At 47.7% G+C, this 21144-nt stretch overlaps 1 protein-coding gene across 1 annotated transcript in view; it reads right to left on the bottom strand.

Annotated features, from left to right (window-relative positions):
* The window catches only part of LOC135216419 (probable cleavage and polyadenylation specificity factor subunit 2), a 217622-nt gene extending 201702 nt beyond the window's left edge, over positions 1–15920 (bottom strand). The window contains exon 1 of the mRNA XM_064251764.1: positions 15755–15920. Within this exon, the coding sequence (XP_064107834.1) occupies positions 15755–15903 (149 nt within the window). The 5' untranslated portion in view covers positions 15904–15920. The remainder of the gene's footprint in view (positions 1–15754) is intronic.
* Positions 15921–21144: the final 5224 nt, after the last annotated feature.

The following is a 21144-nucleotide window of genomic DNA, read 5'->3' as shown; positions in this document are numbered from 1 at the left end:
TCGATACCTAAATCTTACATTCTGAGCGGTTTCTTGAAAGACCGCAGAACGAGACTGCTGATAAGAGTCTTTACGGGATTCTTGCCAAGCGTCTCGACACTTAATTGCTTTTGGAGGAGTGTCCCGCCGAGGAGAAACCTTGACAGAAGTTTCTCTAAAAGTCCTATGGCGCTGGAGACTCTCCCTACGTTCTCGACTATCCACTTTATCTTCCTCCGGTCGAACATCGCCGAAGCGAGTCCTCTGAGCGTTCTCCAACTCCTGACAAAGGCGACGGCCGCCTGTGCGGCAACTAACGTCTTTGTTGTTTTCGCTGATACTTCCAGAGGCTCTATCAAACGGAGCACTAGCGCGCTCCTGAATGAATCGTCGAGGTCTAGAAGGCGACGAAACAGGAGAGGGAGAAGAACGAGGAGAGGAAGGAGAACGCCTGGATTTCTTGACAGGCAACCATAGATCCTTCTTACGATGACGTGATCTTGACTCTCTTTCAGCGAAAAATGCAGACAATTGTTGATGCATCGCCAGTAGGGTCTCCTTAGACGGGGAAGATTCATACGACGGACTTATCCAGTGAGAAGAAGATGGGCGAGGGGAAGCCCTCTTCTTTCTCTCAGGACTACAATCAGGTAGATTGGAGGAGAAAACCAGCTCCTTTTCACAAGACGTCCTAACCCTCTTCTGCGGAATACCGTCTTCAAAGTCTTCCGGAGAAGAGCTAAGCGGAAGCCGCGTAGGAGGACGTTCCCGATCTGATAAAGCGTCCTCTTCTCTAAATCCTCTCTTGAGAGGGCGGGAAAGACGACGGTCGCCTGTGCGACGTCTTACGTCCTTACCGCTCTCGTCTTGAGAGGCCCTCCGAGAGACCCATCCTCGTTGAGGGGAAGGACATCTCGGAGGAAGAGAAATGTTATTGTTATAATACAATTAAGTTTGTTCATACTTACCTGGCAGATATATATATAGCTGTATTCTCCGAAGTCCGACAGAATTTCAAAACTCGCGGCACACGCAGTGGGCGGTCAGGTGGTAGTACCCATTCCCGCCGCTGGGAGGCGGATATCAGGAACCATTCCATTTTCTATTCATATTTTATCAGTGGCCACTGTCTCCTGAGGGGAGGTGGGTGGCACTTAATTATATATTATCTGCAGGTAAGTATGAACAAACTTAATTGTATTATAACAATAACATTTTGTTCATGAAACTTACTTGGCAGATATATATATAGCTGAATCCCACCTTCGGATTGGTGGGAAGAGACAGAATAGGATATTGTAGGAAACTTAAATTAAGTAGATGTTATACACCTTGGTTCCTCACCTGTTAGCAAAGTAGACTCTGTGATTACTGTCACTTCAGCCTGCTTGTGCTTAATCAGAGTTGCCAGCCAGGTGGAGACCTGTAGTGCTGGTGCGCTCTGGATGCTCTGTCAACGGGGACGTGACCTCAATGTGACAAGAGCATAGAGCCATACAAATGAGGGCAACGAAGCAACTGACCACCACCGGACCACTATCCGAAGACCCCCGAACATTAAGCAAAGAGATGGGAGGTCTTCACCAAAGCCTCACCACAACCAAAAAACCACAACAACTAAAACCTAACCTAAACCTAAACTAAAGGATAGGGAGAGAGCTACCTTCAGCCCCCCAAGACTGTGTCTGCAGAAACGTATGGCCCAAGAGAACAACAGTCCTCGTATATCGTTCTCACATCTCTCAAGTAGTGTGAGGCGAATACTGAATTGCTCCTCCAAAAAGTGGCGTCAAGGATGTCCTTGATCGACATGTTCCTTTGGAAGGCAAGCGAGGTTGCGACAGCTCTGAACCTCGTGAGCTTTCACTCGCAAGAGGCTCAAATCGATCTGTGTGGAAGACGAATGAGCCTCTTTAATGACGTCCCTCAGAAAGAACGCCAAAGCGTTCTTGGATAATGGTATATCGGGTCGTTTAACCGAACACCAGAGATTATCTGAGGGACCTCGTACCTCTTTAGTCTTGTGGACATAAAACTTTAGAGTCCTGACAGGGCACAGGACTCTATCAGGTTCTTGGCCCACAAGGCTTGTCAATACCCCCCCCCCTTGATTTCAAAGCTCCTGGCAAGGGTTCGACGGGTTTTTTCATTCTTTGCTAAGAAGTGGGGGACGCAAAAGAGCAGACAGCATTGTCCCCGTTTGAAGCCCACCCCTCTCTTACAAATGGCCTGAATTTCGCTAACTCTCTTCGCCGTCGCCAGAGCAGTTAGGAAAAGAGCCTTCTTAGTCAAGTTCCTAAAGAAGACGCTTCATGTAGAGGTTCGAAAGGACTCGACATTAAAAAGTCTAAGGACTAAATCCAAGTTCCAAGAAGGAGGCCTCGCCTGAGGTATCTTGGATGTCTCAAATGATCTCAGGAGATCGTGAAGATCCCTGTTATCAGACAGGTCAAGTCCTCCCTGTGTCGGAAGACTGCCGACAGCATACTCCTATATCCCTTGATGGTCGGGACAGCCAGCTTCTGTACATTTCTTAAAAATAGCAGGAAATCGGCTATCTGGCTCACAGAGGTAGTGGAAGAGGAAATTCCCTCCTTTCTACACCATGCCCTGAAGGAAGCCCACTTCGACTGGTAAACAGCTCTCGAGGACGTTCTCCTAGCATTGGCGATCGCCTTTGCAGCTGCTCTAGAAAAACCTCTCGCTCTGGCCAGCTTTTCGATAGTCTGAACGCAGTCAGACCCAGAGCGGAGAGGTTTCGGTGATATCTTGCGAAGTGGGGCTGTCCTGAGTAGATCTTTCCTCCAGGGCAAGGTCCTCGGAAAGTCTATGATGAATGACATTACCTCCGTGAACCATTCCTTCGCGGGCCACATCGGGGCGATCAGGGTCAACCTCGTCCCCTCCGATGCCGCGAACTTCCACTTACTACTTCCCCCATGATCTTGAATGGCGGGAAGGCATACAAGTCTAGGTTCGTCCAGTCCCAGAGCAGAGCGTCTATCGCGACTGCTCCCGGATCTAGCACAGGGGAGCAATAGAGGCAACCTCTTTGTTCTCGACGTCGCAAATAGGTCGACTAACGGACACCCCCACAGTCTCCAGAGCTCTCGACAGACGTCCTGGTGCAACGTCCATTCCGTCGGCAGGATCTGATCTTGTCGGCTGAGAAGGTCTGCTCTGACGTTCTGGACTCCTGCGATAAATCTCGTCAGGATCCTTATCCGTCTCGCATCTGCCCACAGCAGAATCTCCCTCGCTAAATAAAACAGAGGACGGGAGTGTGTACCTCCCTGCTTCTTTAGGTACGCCAGGGCTGTGGTGTTGTCCGAGTTGACTTGGACTGCTTTCTCTGCAACCTTTTGTTGGAAGAACTGTAGCGCCAGAAAAACCGCCGCTAGTTCCTTTACATTGATGTGCCAGGACAGTGTTTCCCCCCTCCAGGTGCCTGACACTTCCTCCCCTCCCAGTGTTGCTCCCCATCCCGACACCGAGGCGTCGGAAAACAACACTAGGTCTGGGCTCAGAAGCTTTAGGGACAACCCCTCTCGAAACTTACGAGGATCTAACCACCATCTTAGATGGTTCTTCACGATTTGGTGATGAAAAGGGTCGCATTCAGATCCTCTCTGACTCTCCATTCGTCTGCCAAGAAAAACTGGAGAGGTCTGAGGTGTAGTCTTTCCCAGGGAAACAAACTTTTCCAGCGATGAAATGGTTCCCAGGCAGACTCATCCATTCCCTCGCCGAGCAAGCTTCCTTCCCCAGGAAGCCGAAACTCTCTCTAAGCCTTGCAGCTGTCGTTCCTGGGACGGAAACGCTCGAAAAGCCACTGAATCCATCTGAATCCCCCAGATACACGATGGACTGTGTTGGGTTCAGATGCGACTTTTCGAGGTTGACCAGAAGTCGCAAGGGACTTCGCCAAGGCCAACGTGAAGTGAAGGTCCTTCAGACACCTTTCTTCTGACGATGCTCTGATAAGCCAATCGTCGAGATACAGGGACACTTATTCCTGCAGAATGTAACCATCTCGCTACGTTTTCATGAGCATGGTAAATACCATCGGAGCCGTGCTTAAACCGAAACAAAGGGCTCGGAATTGCCAAACTTTGTCCCTTAGCATAAACCTCAGAAACTTTCTTGAAAGAGGGTGGATAGGCACGTGAAAGTATGCGTCCTGTAGGTCCAAGGACACATCCAGTCGCCCGTCTTAAGGCTCCTAGAACCGACTGAGGTGTTTCCATCTTGAATTTTTTCTTTTCTACGAAAAGATTCAGGCTGCTTACGTCCAAGACTGGACGCCACCCCGACGACTGCTTTGGTACAGGAAAAGTCTGTTGTAGTATCCTGGTGACCCCAGGTCTAAGACCTGCTCCACCGCTCTTTTCATGATCATTTGATCCAAAAGATCTAAAAGAACCTGCTGTTTCTCCCTTGATACGACGGGGAAAGATCTCTGGGAGTCGTCGAAAGAGGGGAGGAGGTCCACAAAGGGGATCTTGTACCCCTGTTCCACAATCTTGAGGGACCACGCATCTGTATCTCTCTCTCTCCACGCACCCGCAAAGAACTTTAGCCTGGCTCCGACAGGCATCTGAAGGACTTTTCTTCTCACTTAGAGGCTTTAGGTTTGAAAGAACCTCTTCCTCTTGCAAGTCCTCTCCCTCTGAGGAGCAGCTCTCGAGGGAGGGGCGCTACGAAAGGGTTTAACCTTCCTAGGAGGTCGTCCAGACGACGACGTGATAGGGACTGCGGGACGTCTAGAAGACTGGGCCAAGAGATCCTGGGTAGCCTTCTCTTGTAGGCTCACTGCCAGGTCCCTTACCATAGCCTGGGGGAAGAGATGGCTCGAAAGAGGTGCAAAGAGAAGCTCTGCTTTCTGCGATGCAGAAACAGACCTCGCTGTAAAATTGCATAAGAGCGCTCTTCTTGAGGAAAGCAGTGCCGAAATGAGACACTAACTCTTCTGAACCATCCCTGACGGCCTTGTCCATGCATGACAACACATTGGACAGCTCCCCCAGACTCAAAGAATCAGGACTCCTAGATTGAAGATCCAGGACTCCTAGGCACCAGTCTAGGAAGTAAAGACTTCCAGAGTCTTTAACAGACCTTTCATGTGATGGTCGATCTCCGTTGGTGTCCATGAAATCTTAGCGGACGATAAAACCAAAAGGGATCTCTTCTGGGCGTCTACCAGACTAGCAAAGTCCCCTTGGGAAGAAGACGGGATCTTAACTCCTACTTCAGATTTGGTCTCATACCAAATGCCGCCTTTCCCACTGAGTCTTGAAGGAGGAAGGGCGAAAGTCGACTTGCCCTGATCCTTCCGACGTTTCCATCCAGTCCTGCAATTTCTTGAATGCTCTCTAGTGGACAAGGAAGTCTTCATCTCCACCACTTCCGAAACCTTGCCCGACTTCGAAGACGAAAACTGAGAGGGAGGAGACTTAGGAGCTGCAGGCTGGAACTTCTCACCAAACAAAGAACGTAAAAGACGTACCAGCACCTTGTAGTCGGAAACCGACGAAACTGACGGCTGTTCTTCCTCCACTGAGTCAGCCGGACTACTATGTTCTCCTTCCTCCCGAAGAGGCAAAGGAGATTGAACCTCTGGAGAGGGCGTGCGCCCAACGGGTCTAGCCTTCAACAAAGGCTTTCGAGGAAGACTAACCTCAGCCTCTTCAAAGTGACCGACCTTCTATCGATCTTTAGAGCTCGAACCACGAAGAGCGTCCTGACCGCGCTGCGCGTCAAGAGAGGAAACTCTTAGTCTCTCTCGAGGAGCGTCCTTACGTTTGACGCTCAAGCGTCCAGCTTTCGCTTTCAAAGCGTCCTTCTGAGCGCTCTCGAAAGCCTTCTCCACAGGCAAAGCGTCAAGCAAAGCATCCCGACGAGCGTCTTCAAAAGCGTCCTGCCGAGCGTCTTCAAAAGCGTCCTCCAAGGCGTCCTGTCGAGCGTCCTCAAAGGCGTCCTGACGTGCGGGCGGAGACAGAGACGAACGAGGAGACAGAGAAGGAGACTGCCTCGTCCTCTTGACAGGCAGTCTAGCGTCCTTCCTTCGCTTAGGCTCAACTGCTGCTGGGCGAGTCTTCCGAGCCATTAAGGTCGACAATTGGTCTTGAAGCGACGCAAGAATACTCTTCGTAGGTGAAGAACCGAGAGGAGGTGAAGGGCTGCGCCTGCGAGAAGACGAGGGGCGGGGGGACGCCTCCTTCCTTCTCAAAGGAACAGCAACCTGCCTCTCCGAGGCGCGAGAGAAGCGCTTCTCAGCGTCGTCCTCGGACGACGTCCTACCTCTCTTCTGTGGAGGAAACGCGTCATACGACGCAGGCGAAGACCGCAACGAGAGCGGAGAGAGGGGACGTAAAGCGTCCTCCCTAGGAAAAGTCCTTTTCAACGGACGCGAGTCACTCCGAGCGCTCCACCCCTTGCGCGGGGATGGCGCCTCGGAGGACGAAAAAACAGTCCTTAAGGATGCGAGCCTGAGCACGCTCCTTGGCAGCCTGGGAAGCAGCAACAGGTCCTGCTGAAGGGACGCCAGATCGGTGGGGAGCCCCCGTAACCCTCTGCGGCTTTCGACATGCCCACTCCCTGAGGTCTGGGAGTCCGACAGAGGTCTAGACCTAGAGGCATTATGGGGCCGATCTGACGCCCCTCCACAACACTAGGGGCACGAGCACACACTTTACCCGAGCCGTTTTTTCAAGGGCCAACACTTTGGACTCTAGAGTGCGTAATGACTCTAGAATCAGAGAAAGGCATTACCTTCTCAGACACAGAACTAGGGCCCTCAGGCAACAACACAGGATTAGGTGAAGCAAATTCTACTGGTGTTAAAATAGGCGAAATGTTACTTCCTTACCTTTCGTAGAACCGCTCTTAGAGGAAGACCTCCTGATCCTATCGCGCTCCAACTTACGCCGATAGGATTCATACACCTTCCATTCATCCTCAGTCAAACTTTTTGCATTCAATGCAACGATCAACCAGCAAACAAACATGGCCCCCTACACCACCCCATACATACTGTGTGGGGGCTACCGATGATTTCGGTAGCCTCACCTTGCAATCACTCCTCACACACACTCTGAAGCTCACTGAACTTGATCCCGACATCACGTTCATAGAAAAGCCAATCCAAAAATCCAAAAACAGTCACTATCGCGTATGCCAATCCAACAATCCAGAGTCAAAACCAAAAGTCAATCCAGATACTTATAACGAGTCAAAATCCAAAAATCCTGGGCGGAGGTCTGTAAACAGGTGTTTACCGACCGGCGACAGAAAAAATATGAATAGAAAATGGGAATGGTTCCTGATATCCGCTCCCAGCGGCGGGAATGGGTACTACCACCTGACCGCCCACTGCTGTGCCGCGAGTTTTGAAATTCTGTCGGACTTCGGAGAATACAGCTATATATATATCTGCCAAGTAAGTTTCATGAACAAAACATTCTTTCAATATTGAGCTCGCGCACGAACTTTGCCAGCCTGGGAATCGTCTTCAGGTACTGCCGAAGGGACGCCAGACCGGTGTTTAGTTCCCGTAACCCTCCTTCGGCTTACGACATGTCCATTCCCTATGTCCTGGGAGTCCGACAGAGGTCTCAGCCTAGAGGCGCTATAGGACCGGTTTGACGCCCCCTCCACAACACTATCACTGCACTTTTGCACATTAGTTTGGAGCGCGAGCACTTTGATTCCAGGTTTCCGAATCGACTCCATAATTGTAGTAAGGGCGTTACCTTCAGCAATCACTTCATTGCCCAAGGCAAAATAACAGGATTAGGCACAATAGGCTCTACATTTATGTTAGAATGCGGTGTTTTATCACGCGACTTTTGACAGAAGCACTCCTGGAGGAAGACCTCCTGATTCTGTCACGTTCAAGCTTACGTACATAAGACTCATACGCCTTCCATTCAATATTAGTCAGAACCTCACATTCTTTACACCTATCATCCAATAAGCAAACATGCCCTCTACAATTCGTGCACACCGTATGAGGGTCTACCGAGGCTTTCAGTAGTCTAACCTTACACTCTTTCACACCGCACACCCTGAAACTAGTAGAACTAGATCCAGACATCACGATTCAAGAACAATCCAAGCCAAATTCAAATCCAAACCACAATAGCGTATGCCAAGTCACAAAGCCAATTTCAAAAACCAAAAGACAATCAGAATACTTAAGTGACCAAAGAAGTTTTCAAAATCCTGAGCGGAGGTAATGGAAACACGTGTTTACACTACCGCGACAGAGAAAAATCTGAATAGAAAATGGGAATGGTTCCTGACGCCCGCCTCCCAGCGGCGGGAATGGGGTACTAACCCACCCCTGGCCCGACCACTTGCGTGTTGCCGGGAGTTTTGAAATTCTGTCGAACGTCAGAGAATACAGCTATATATATATCTGGCAGGTAAGTGTCATGAACAAAATACATTTTCTAGTTAAGTCCCGGAAAATAGCTTTATCGGGAGGTTCGAATCTCTCAGACATAAGATATTTGAGAACCACATCCAGATTCCAACTAGGGGTGAGAGAAGTTCTTAATTTTGTAGTTTCGAATGATCTAATTAAGTCATGCAGATCTTTGTCATTCTCTATGTTCAGGCCCCTATTCCTGAACACAGCTGACAACATGCTCCTATAACCTTTAATGGTTGACACTGCCAGATGAGATTCTTCTCGTAAAAACAAAAGAAAATCAGCAATTTCGGTCACAGAGGTATCGGAGGAGGACAGCTTCTTCGCCTTACACCATCTACGGAAAACTTCCCACTTCGATTGGTATATCCGCATGGTTGAGGACCTTCTTGCTCCGGCAATTGCTTTTGCCGCTTTGCGAGAAAAGCCTCTCGCTCTGACCAGTCTTTCGATAGTCGAAAGGCAGTCAGGGCGAGAGCGTGGATATTCTTGTGGTACCTCTCGAAGTGGGGTTGTTTGAGCAGATCTGTCCTTTCGGGAAGAGATCTGGGGAAATCCACTATCCATTCCTGTACCTCTGTGAACCATTCTCTTGCAGGCCAATAAGGAGCGATCAGTGTCATCCTCATTCCTTCCGAGGACACGAACTTTCTCATTACTTCCCCCAGCATCTTGAATGGGGGAAACACATAAGCGTCTATTCCCGCCCTTCAATCCATGAGCATGGCATCTATGGACAGGGCTCTGGGATTCGTCCCCCAACGAACAAAAGTTCTACATCCTTCCTGGAGAGGAATGTTGGCAAACAGGTCTACTTGAGGCTTCCCCCAAAGAGACCATAGTTGCTGGCAGACTTGCGATGAAGGGTCCATTCTGTTGGAAGGACCGGTTTCTTTCTGCTTAATCTGTCCGCTCTTATGTTTCTTCCTCCTTGACGAACCTTGTCAGGAGTCATATCCCTCTTTCTTCGTCCAGATCAACAGATCCCTTGCTATTTGGTGGTAAAGGGAGAAAGAGTGTGTCCCCCCTTGTTTTTTTATATATGCCAGAGTTGTGGTGTTGTCCGAGTTGACTTGGACCACCACACCTCTGACCTCGTTCTCGAAAAATTGCAGTGCCAAGTATACTGCTAAGAGTTCCTTTGCATTTATGTGCCAGGCCTTCTGTTCTTCTGTCCAGATGCCTGACACCTCCTTCGTCCCTAGTGTTGCTCCCCACCCCGTGTCCGAAGCATCGGAGAACAACACTAGGTGAGGGTTCTGAAGAGACAAGGACACTCCTTCATTCCTTCTCAGCGGTTCTAACCACCATCGTAAGTGGTTTTTGATACTCTCTCCTATGGGAAAGGTATCCAAAAGATCTCCCTTTCTTCTGTCCCAACTCCTTCTTAGATGGAACTGCAAGGGTCTCATATTCAGCCTCCCTAGAGAGAAGGACTGCTCCAGCGACGAAAGGGTGCCCCAGAAGACTGAGCCATTCCCTCGCTGAGCTTCGTTCCTTCCTCTAGGAAGACCGAGGACTTTTTCCAACCCTTTCGAAATTCTTTCCTGGGATGGATATGCTCGAAAACCCCGAGAATCCATCCGAATCCCCAGATAGACGATAGTCTGACTGGGGATCGTGTGAGATTTTTTAGAGGTTTACGAGCAATCCAAGAGATCTGATCAATTGAAGAGTTATCTCTAAGTCCTCCAAACACTTTTGTTTCGTCTGTGCTCTTATAAGCCAGTCGTCTAAGTAAAGAGATATCCTCACCCCCTTCAGATGTAGCCATCTTGCTACGTTCCTCATCAACGCCGTAAACACCTGAGGAGCCGTCGAGAGGCGAACACAGCAAAGCCCTGAACTGATAAATCCTTCCTGCACCATGAACCGAAGATATTTCTTCAACGAATGATGCAGGGGGACGTGAAAGTAAGCATCTTGTAGGTCGAGGGAGACCATCCAATCTCCTGGACGGAGAGCAGAGAGAACCGAATTGGATGTCTCCATGGAGAACTTCGTCTTCTCCACGAAGCGGTTCAACGCACTCACGTCCAGGACCGGCCTCCACCCCCCCGAGGCTTTTGGCACCAAAAATAGGCGATTGTAAAAACCCCGGGAGTGCGGATCCTGTACTATCTCGATGGCCTCCCCTTCTCCAACATTTTGCTGAACCAACCCAAGAAGGGCCTCTCTCTTTTACAGGGGTCTTTGTATCTCGCTGACAGCGTCCCTCGGTGTCGTCCGTCAATGGAGGTCTGTTCTTGAAGGGGATGAGGTATCCTTTCCTGAGAACTTGTAGGGACCAAGAATCTGCTTTCCTTGAAGTCCATGCTTCTGAGAATCTCAGAAGCCTGGCCCCTACTGGTGTTTGGAGGACTGGACCTCATTTAGGGTTCTTCCTCGGAACTCTGATGGAAGATCTTCCTTCCTCTTTTCTCTCCTCCTCTCTTCCTTGGGGCCTCGGCTAAAAGTTCTACCTCGAAAGGGCTGTTGGGCAGTTTCTTGGCTCCCTCTTCGAGACAGAAGCAGCTGGTCTAGGGCTTCTTAGCAGAATGGTACCAGCAATCCTGTGTTGCCCTTCTCAGTAAGCAATATGGGAAATGTCCTTTTACTAAGTGAGAAGGAAACAACTGTTTAGACAGAGGGGCGTATAAAAGAGAAGCCCTCTGTACTGGAGAGACTGCTTTGGTAAGAAATGAACCAAAGACAGACCTCTTCTTCAATACCCCTGTCCCGAACAGGGATGCCACTTCAGCCGATCCATCCTGCACTGCCTTATCCATGCATGCCAGAAACACTATGCAAGGACTTCTGGTTAAACCAAAAACTGAGGGTCTTGCGTCTTCTTGGCCAAAGCCCAAGGGACCAATCTAGGAAGTTAAAAACTTCCAAGACATGGAATATTCCCTGAGGAGATGGTCCACTTCTGACATTGTCCCAGCTTGTTTGGCCGATGGAAGTGCATGTCTCCTTGCCGAATCCACCAAGGTCGAGAAGTCCGCTTCAGCAGATGAGAAAGAGAAAGTCCCGTAGATCTGTGCTATACCAAATCCCTCTCCTTCCTGATAGCCTGGAAGGGGGACAGGTAAAACAGTCTTTCCCGCCTCCTCCTTGGTTTTAAGCCAATTTCCGACCGACTGCAAAGCCCTCTTCATTGATATGGTCGGTTGCATCTTCAAGAAAGAGGAAGACTTTGCAGCCTTCGTACTCGAAAATAAAGACCGAGGAGAAGGAGGGGCAGCAGGACTCAGGGACTCTCCAAATTCTTTTAACAAGAGGGCTGTTAATGTCTTATAGTCTGTAAGACCTGCCCCCTTATTTTCTTCAGAGTCCGAGACATCTTCCAATTCTGGTTGAGTTCTATTCGGAGATGAGTGTGCGACCGGAGGACTCCTCTCTCGGGAATGTAAAGGGCTTGTAGCAACACCGACTGCAACCTGACAAGGGCTACGGCCACCTGTGCGGCACCTTGAGTCCCTGCCAGGAGAAGGCCGATGTTGTTCTTTTACACTAAGGCCCTCCTGACAAGGACGACGGTCGCCCTGTGCGAACACCTTTCGTCCTTACAGGAGAAGTCCTAAATGTCTTTCCCTTTTTCCATGATCAATTCCTTCCCGACAGGGGCTACGGTCACCTGTGCGACACCTAGAGACCCTGTCAGGGGAAAATTGATCTTGAGAAAAATCCCACAGAGGAGCCTCCAAGTCCGCTTCAAATTCCGATAACTCGTCCGAATCATATTCTGGATTGTATAAATCCTTGCGCCTGCCTGTCATATGATGGATGTCAGGCGCTCGATATTTGGTAACAGGCTTAGGCTCTTCAGGCGCTTTATGCCTGGCTTCAGGCGCTTTGTTTCTTATTTCAGGCGCTCTAGGCGCTTTGCGTCTTGTTTCAGGAGCCTCAGGCTTTCCAGGCGCCTTGCGCCTCCATTCAGGCACTTCAGGCTCTTCAGGCGCTTTGCGCCTCGTTTCAGGCGCCTAGGCTCTCCAGGCGCTTTGCTTCTCCTTTCAGGCGCTTTGCTTCTCCTTTCAGGCGCTTCAGGCTCTCCAGGCGCAAAGCATTTCAGGCGCCTCAGGCTCTCCAGGCGCTTTACGTCTCCTTTCAGACGCTCCAGGCTCTCCAGGAGTTTTACGTCTCCTTTCAGCCGCTCCAGGCTCTCCAGGCGCCTTGCGCCTCATTTCCGTTATTTGAGGAGCTTTACGCCTCATTTCAGGCGCTCCAGGCGCTTTGCGCCTCGCCCCAGAAGTTTCAGGAGCTTCAGCCGCTTTGCGCCTCACTTCAGGAGTTTGTCTGATTTCGGGAGTTTCAAATTTACGCCTCGACTCAGACGCCTCAGGCGCTTTCCTTCTAGTAGGAGATCCAGGTAGATATCTATATGTATCTTCTCGCCTTGACGGCATTTTGCCGCCTGACAGTAGCCTGACATCTGGCTGGCGCCAGCTCCTGGCAGGCGCCTCATCCGAGCTCTCAGAGAGTTCCAAAGGACGGATCTTTTAATCGGAAGAAATCTATCCTTCCTTCTAGGAGGATCCGACTTAAGAACTCCTACTAGCGAAGATATCTGTTTTTGCATATTCTCCAAAATCTTCGTAGCTACGTCCTTCTTTTCAATCTCCGACGAAGGAGAAGGAGCTTCTGAATAAACCTCCTTCCTTCTCTTTTCCGGAGGATATTCTTCCGGAAATTCTTCAGGGCTTGAATAAAATTACGGAGACTTCCAAGATCTCTTCAAAGGTCTCGACAATCTATCTGAACTCCATCCTTTTTTAGATGATGAATCAGACAAAGAAAAACACTGTTTAAGGACGTCTTTCCAACGACTATCCTTGGCAGCCTGGGACGTAACTACAGGATCTGCCGAGGGGACGCCTGACTGGTGGGGATTCTCTGAAACCTCCCTGCGGCTTTCGACATTTCTTCTCCTCTGGACTTGGGAGCTTGAAAGAGGTCTAGGCCTGGGAGCGAGACAGAGCCGATCAGACGCACCCTCCACTTCACTGGGAACACTTTCACTGCACTTACCTTCCAATTCCTTAAGCTTTCGCTCCATTTGCATAAGCGAAGCTTTCAGACTCGCAATTTCAGATGTTGAGCTTGCCGAATCAGATAATTGGGAAGGTAAAGCTGTATGGGAGGAAACAACTGGGTTAGCAATAGGCAATAGTCCGCTAACTGGTTCGTTAGAGACCGACCTACTCACACGTTTGGAAGAGGCTTTTCTAGCCCTATCTCTTTCCAACTTTCTTAAGTAGAAGTCAAGCATCTTCCAGTCCTCCTCATTCAAATCCTTGCATTCATCACATGTATTCAATTGCGAGCATACATTCCCTCTACAATTTTTACAAGTGGTGTGAGGATCCACCGAAGCTTTCGGTAGTCTCACATAACAACTCTCATTCACACACACTCTGAACGAAATCGAAACGTCAGACATTATGAGAAATTCCAAAACCAAAATCCAAAAACAGTCCACAATAGCGTATGCCAAACCAAAGATCCAATACGTCACCAAATAGCAGTCCAAAAGATCAACGGCGTAATGAAATTCGAAAATCAAGTCAGGAGGAACTAGCAAACAATGTTACTAGTACCAGTGACAGAGAAAATCTGGCTCAAGATGGTAATAGTTCCTATTCCTGCCACCCAGCGGCAGGCGGCGGGATCACCTGACCTACCTGTAGTGTGTGCCGCGAAATTTGAATTTCTGTCGGGGACGAAGGAGTCTATAGCTAAGTATATATCTGACAGGAAAGTTGAATGTATGAAACTGATAGGTTAGGTATGAGTGCAGTGCTGAAATTAGTACCAAAGTTTGATGAGGAAGACGTAACGACATATTTCATGTGTTTTGAGAAGTTAATGGAAAGAGTAGGTTCTCCTAAAGAAATGTGGACTTTATATTTGCAGTCAGTTTTGAGTGGTAGGGCACTTACTGTGTATAGTTGCATGTCTAAGGAGGAATGTGATGATTATGATATCGTGAAAGAAACTGTTCTTAGCGCATACAGGTTAGTACACGAGGCGTACCGAAAGAAATTTAGAAATTTGAGAAAGAATGAGAATATTATGTATGTAGAATATGGTAAGAAGTTAGAAAGGCTGTATTTTGATTGGTTAAATTCTGCTAAAGTTGAGGATTTTGAGGGTTTGAAGAACTTAGTGTTGTTAGAAATTTTCAAAGATAACGTATCCCCTGAGATTAAACTTTATATAGAAGATAGGCGAGAAGTATCTTTTGCAGGAGCAACTAGGTTAGCAGACGAATATAGTTGACTCAACTTGAGTGTCGGTAAGAAGCAAAATGATCCTTCGTCTGGTAGAGTACAGAGCAGTAAAGGTCTCAGTTCTAGTAGTAGCAATGCGAGTAAAAGTGACTATTCCTGTTATACATGCGGAAAACCTGGTCATACGTCTAAGGTTTGTAAGAGTAAAGTGGCATCTAGTGGCTCAGAATTAACTTGTTTCCAATGTAATGGGAAAGGGCATTTAGCGAGAAATTGTGCAGTAGAAAGGAAGGACAGTAAGAAACCAGTGTCTCTAGTTAACCTTTCGTCAAGTAGGAATGATGTGATGCGAGAAACTAGGAAAATTTTTGGTGAATTTCTGTCAGAAGGCGTAGGTTCCTCCCTTGGAGGAGTAGATTCGAGGGAAGTAGTCTTGCTTCGAGACACGGGAGCTGCTGTCTCACTGATTAGGAGTGTGTGTGCTAAACAGGGCTGAAATCTTTGCAACTTCAAAAGTTAAAACTTAGTGCAAATGCATTTTGTTGATCAGGGTGACATGAGTGTCTCTACATACTTGAATGTGTATTTCAATTTTTATTCTTTAATCCTATTTTTTCTTTGTGACCACAGAATGCTGTGATTCATTGCAAGACTGTGGTGAAAAAAACATATTAAAACTGGGGAACTGGTGGAGAGATACAGTAAACAAGAAACTGGAAAAACAAACAATGATCTCTTTCAAAGACTGAAATGGTTTGGTTATATGAGGAGAAGGGATGAGGAACAACTTGTCAGAAAAGCACCATACGTACTATATGGAAATAGGTTAAGCCAATTAGGAAGACCCAGGATATCATGGAACAAAGGACAGATGAAAGAGAACAAGGCAGAGAAGAGTCGAAAGAACTCATTTCACATCTAAGGGAAAAAGGAGATATAAAAATGTTTTGTGGAGGTAATTTTCTACTGAATTAATCTAATCCTACACATACAATTGTAAATAACTGTGATCCATACAATAATCTAATCCTACACATACAATTGTAAATAACCGTGATCCATACATTATAAATAAATAAAGCAAGATAATTTACAAAACAATTAGTAGCACTTAAGATACTATACTTACTTGGTTAAACGATCAATGTAGCTCTTGTCAAACTTTTCATCCCAGCCACAGTCCAGTAAGAAAGTAAAGTCATCCACTGTGAGTAAATAGCAGTGTGGGGTTTCATCTCCAACACCCCACACCCCTTCAAATTTTACTATAGATGTCATGTAGTAAAATAATTCGGTTACCTGAAAGAGTAACATGATAAAGTATTTACTTCCTCAATACACATGCATATGTACAAACTTAATGCACTGCAATATCATGTAAGATCTAAAATACAAACAAGCAAGTTTAATATATAATACAATGCATTATAATTAACAATTATATAGTAATCCAAGAATATACTTGGGTTCAAGGCCCTCCCTATTACAATAAACATGTATACTGTACTAAACATATTGCCACCAAAGCAATTCACAATTTCCTATGAAATGCAATATACGAGAATAGTAAAACTGTATGTACTGCCTTAAAGGATGTGCCGACCGCCGAATTTCAAGGAAATAACAATTTTAAATATCTAACTTCCCTGGTAGTTACATATACATAGCTTTATCCCGCCGATTCGTCGCGCGCACGGCAGAAATTAAAAATTCGCGGCTATCGCCGATCGACGGTCAGGTGATCATACCTGTGCTCCCTCTATCCAGGTACTTGGAACCATTCCCATTTGCCCTCAGAAATTCCCTGCCATCGTTCGAGCAACACGTTGGAAATTCGCTCTAATTTGTTGGGGTTTGCTTTAACTACAAATTGGTGAAGTACCCATTGCTTGGTTTTTCGTTGATGGCTTTCGCTGATATTGGATTTTCCTTTTCTTTTTCACACGGATAAGATAGACTTTATTGGTTTCCGACTTGGACTGTTTAACTGTTTCCGACCAAAGAAAATGTTACACTGCTCGGCCCGAGAGCATTCGCGCCCTCGGCACCGAGCGCAAAGGGCATGAGGATCAATTCTCGGGAATGAGCGGAAACCTTGATCCATAATGATAATAATAAATGAAAATGAAAAAGAATACTGCACTTACAATTTAAACTTTCACTTTCACACAAAAAAAACAAAGCTCGGGCCGAGAGCATTCGCGCCCTCGGCACTGAGCGCAAAGGGAATGAAAATAAATGAAAATGAAAAAGAACACTGCACTTACGATTTTCCCTTTCACACTTTCACCCAAAAAATACAAGGCTCGCGCCGAGAGCATTCCCGCCCTCGGCATCAAGCGCAAATGAGGATCAATCTTCAGAAAGAGCGGAAGACCCCACACTTTCGGCCCTCCACCCCCTGGTACATCTACGGTTGATGGGGGGGCGCAGGGATAGCTCCATGTCCAATGATCCATAAAATCAATGTAATAAAAGATGAAAAAGACAGTATACGCACTTACAATTCACTTTCAAACACTGACAAACCAAGTTGAAAATTTCACAACAAAAGCAGAGCATCCGACGATGAAGCGGGCAGAGAGCGATGACGAACACGTCCTCCACACACACGGCCGAAAGCAAAAGTGGTTCTTCACCTCCCAGTCGCGTGGCACGCGTACTGTCGGACAAGCAGTTAACTACCGAACTCCCTTGTTCGAAGCTTACGACCATCCAGCTGCCGCTAGTTACCTTCCTATTGTAAAAGGACCGAAAGGTTTGTATATCGTACCGGAAAAAAGTGACAATTTGTCCAAAATTGCATTTTTCCTAACTATACAAACCTGAGGTCCTTTTACAATAGGAAGGTAACTAGCGGCAGCTGGATGGTTGTAAGCTTTCGAACAAGGGAGTTCGGTAGTTAACTGCTTGTCCGACAATGTGCGCGCCTCGCGACTGGGAGGCGAAGAATCACTTTTGCTTTAGGCCAAAGCAAAAAATGCAGAATGAGGGGTGGCATGAGGTGAGACTATGTGTAAAAGGATCTCAGGTTTGTATAGTTAGGAAAAATGCAATTTTCGACAAATTGTCATTTGTTCCGACACGGATACAAACCTTTCGGTCCTTTTACAATAGGAAGACTCACATCTTGGTGGGAGGAATCTGAGTCTTTTGTGAACAGACTGGTGTTCGCCCAACCTTGGAATGCCTCCCTGGTCGTAAGAGCAAGGGAGGGATCCAAGCCTCTGTCCAATTGATCGGGGTGTACACCGCAGGATCAATGGTCATACCTTTGGACCAAGTACTAAGAGAGAGGCAAGCGTATATCTTTGTACCAGCAAGCAAGAACTTGTTCCTGTTTGCAAGAGGCAACATAAAGTTATGGGTTTGTCTCTTCTTGGCTTCCACTTCCCCTCCCTTGTTGGGGGAAGTGGTGGATATTGGATATTAGCTCCCATTCCTAGTGAAAGGGATAGGATGGGGCTCTGTCGAGTAGCTCACCTGCATCTCGTCCTTATCCAGCAGGGTGACGACCGTATCCCTCTACCCACAGGTAGAGGGGGGAGAAAAAGATGGGAAGAGGAGCCAGTCACACTCTCATTCACTCATCCATTCTTACAGTCACACCAGGACTCGATGCTGTTCAGCCTGCGAGGGTCTGGGTTAGCTACACAACGTATTGAGCAGCCACCACGGGTCCCACGGAAAAGTATCCAAGGACACGTGGGCAATATCCCGAAGGTAGAAGGAGGTGCATGTGGTCTGGTTGTACCAGACCCCTGCCTTCAGTACCTGCGCCGCGGTGAGGTTCTTGCGGAACGCGAGGGAAGAACCAATATCTGACTTCGTGGGCTCTCGGACGAAGGTTACGGATGTCGTCGCTACCATCAGCTTCGTACGCCCTCCTGATCACCTCACGTAGTCAGAAGGAAAGAGTGTTCCTGTACTTCTTTCTAGGTCATCCCGGTGCTAACGAAGAGGGGTCAACACTCAGCCTGGGGTAACGAGTTTTCTTCAGATAGCGCCGTCGCGCCCTCACAGGACAAAGCAGCATCTCCTTCACATGGACCGAAGGGTTCTGAGTCTTCGCTACGAAGTTCGGTACGAAATCGAGCGTCACGGATCCCCATCCCCTGGATGCCTGAATTCGCAGGAAAAGTCATGCAGTTCCCTCAGAGGAAAAGAAGGGAATAGTCACATGACCCATCCCTCTTCTCAACTTCGGTGATGTCCAGTACCCATACTGGTCTATCCGTCTGCAGCAAAGTCTGCAGGGAAGCTTCTTGCATTCTCCAATCCCAATGCAGCGAAGTTCTTCTTCTCGGTAGTGGATAGGACACCGACACTCCATGGTGGGTGTCGATGGTATGGGTACTGGGACAAGCTATTAGGACGAAGTAATGACTGATTTGGAACAACCAAACTAAGTCCACAGCGTAGTTCATAACTGACTCGGGCGTTCTGACAGCTGCCGACTGACTGCGTTCGGTAGTGAGGCAAGTTGTCCAAGCATCCGAGCAAGTCACATGACTTTCGCCCTTTAAAGGGTTATGCCGAGAGACCAAACAAATCGTATATTTGTTTGTCACCGATGCCGGACGGCGAGGTGATGATTCTCTTAAGGCATGTGCCCAACAGGCGAAAGTCAATTGCCTTCTAGAGACCGAGGTCCCTGATGGCAAGAAATTCTCATAGTAGTTGAATCTCAGCTAAGGAGAAACAACACTATGTGCCGTTGAAGACGAAGGTGGACAGTGAATGCAACCTACATCTTCACAGGCGAATCGAGAGAAGGATTCTCAAGATTCTGAACCTCTGTTACAAATGACTGAAAACGCTAACCGCTATTTCATGCTGTCCGGTGAGGAGTCGTAGCTGCAATGAAAGCGGGGCATTTTTCAGTAATGAAAAACACAGGGAAGTACTGCCTGAAGAACTGCTTCTCATGGGCTGAACATTTGAGTACAGCTGGCAGGCGGGGAGTAGGCGATGTCTTCTGATACATCTGTTAATTGAACAATTGCACACCTACGAATACGAGATATTTTGAAGACAAACTCAGATGTCTGAAGAATCATTCCGCATTATCGCAGTGCGATGCAGCGGGAGACTAGTACAGACTTCTGTTACCTTTGCGGTAAAAACAGAAAGATGAAAGAGTTCAAGAGATATCGCTGTTTGAAAATTCTCGCAATGTCGAAGGCGATGGAAATCGAGCGTCAGCAGAGATGGTCATTCATGTAGCAAGAATCCCCGTTAATCAGAGACCTAAGTCCGTGATTGTTGGGCAGAGATACGTTCGGTAGTCATCATTGCAGGGGGAGAGACATAACCGACCATAGATCTCAGAGAGCCAGCTGGTACTGAGCTGCTATCGAGCAGTCCAAATACATAGTTAGCTCTCGCTGACTCGTCATCCAGAGTTGCCAGGTAATCCATTCCACGAAGGAATGCTTCGGCTAGAACCATCAAGCATAAAAAAATACACTCGAGCAATTTTATTTAAACGAAACGGATTTCGGTAAATACAAAAAGCTGAGTTGGTGTTGTCGTGACAATACCATAAGTATTCTAAAATGAAACTGGTAACTCCTGGGAGGTTGCAGGCAGTCCCGAGTTGCAGTTCATTAGGATACTAGTTGTCTCAGTCACCCAATCCCGTAGAGTTACTACGGTATGCGCCTACAGAACATGTCGCGAGGGTAATATACGTAGGATATTTGTAGGTTTCTGTACAACACCTCCATCCTAAATTCTTTTCCTTTCAAGGAATGAGAATAAGGATTGGAGATCGACCGGCTTCGTTCTCTAGTCAAGAGAGTGAAGGAGGAAGTTCTTCCCCGAAGGAAAGCTTCATGGTGAACAGAATACGAAAAAACGATAGTTCAAGCCAAACTGGGATGTTCCGGTCCATTCTTCTCTATTCCAGGGTGGTCACCTACTGTGAGATATTCTTCCTTCAGCATCAGTGCTTCTTCCAAACACTAGAAATTCCAGGAATTCGAGCATATGGCGAGGTTCCCGATTATTGTGGTAACAATTTATTGGGGATTCTCGTCAGCTCACTCTGGACGTGGTTTCGCCTAAGTGTTTGGAGATCGTAAAAAACTCGAACACTATGAGAGTGCTGGAAATTCCGCAGAATTCTAACACTCGGGAAACCGCCCACGAATTCGTCAAACGATCATCGGTTTGGTGGTCCTCTCGATTCCCACGAAATCGAGGCTGGGGCAGGATCCCTTTCCTCACGACGGGGGCTTACGTCAGGTAGGACCCAAAGGTCCCCCGGGTAACGCAGTCCCCAACGTGGGATCCTACAGAGAACTCTCGCAGGATCCCTCCCCTTTCCCTCTTAGCCTAAGGAGAGAGGGAATGAGGGGAGGAATTGGATACTCGCTCGCCCTACCCAGCAGAACTAGCAGTTGGGAAGAGAGTAGGAGCAGCCATCACCTTGCGGCAAATGGCCTCCAGAGTCTGGGAAAAAAAAAAAAAAAGTATCGTCAGGAGGAGAAACGTTTTTCCCCAAGGAGGGTTACG

Source organism: Macrobrachium nipponense, chromosome 6 (assembly GCF_015104395.2).
Source record: "Macrobrachium nipponense isolate FS-2020 chromosome 6, ASM1510439v2, whole genome shotgun sequence".
In the NCBI taxonomy this organism is placed as follows: Eukaryota; Metazoa; Arthropoda; class Malacostraca; order Decapoda; family Palaemonidae; genus Macrobrachium; species Macrobrachium nipponense.
This window is presented reverse-complemented; position numbering and strand designations above follow the sequence as displayed.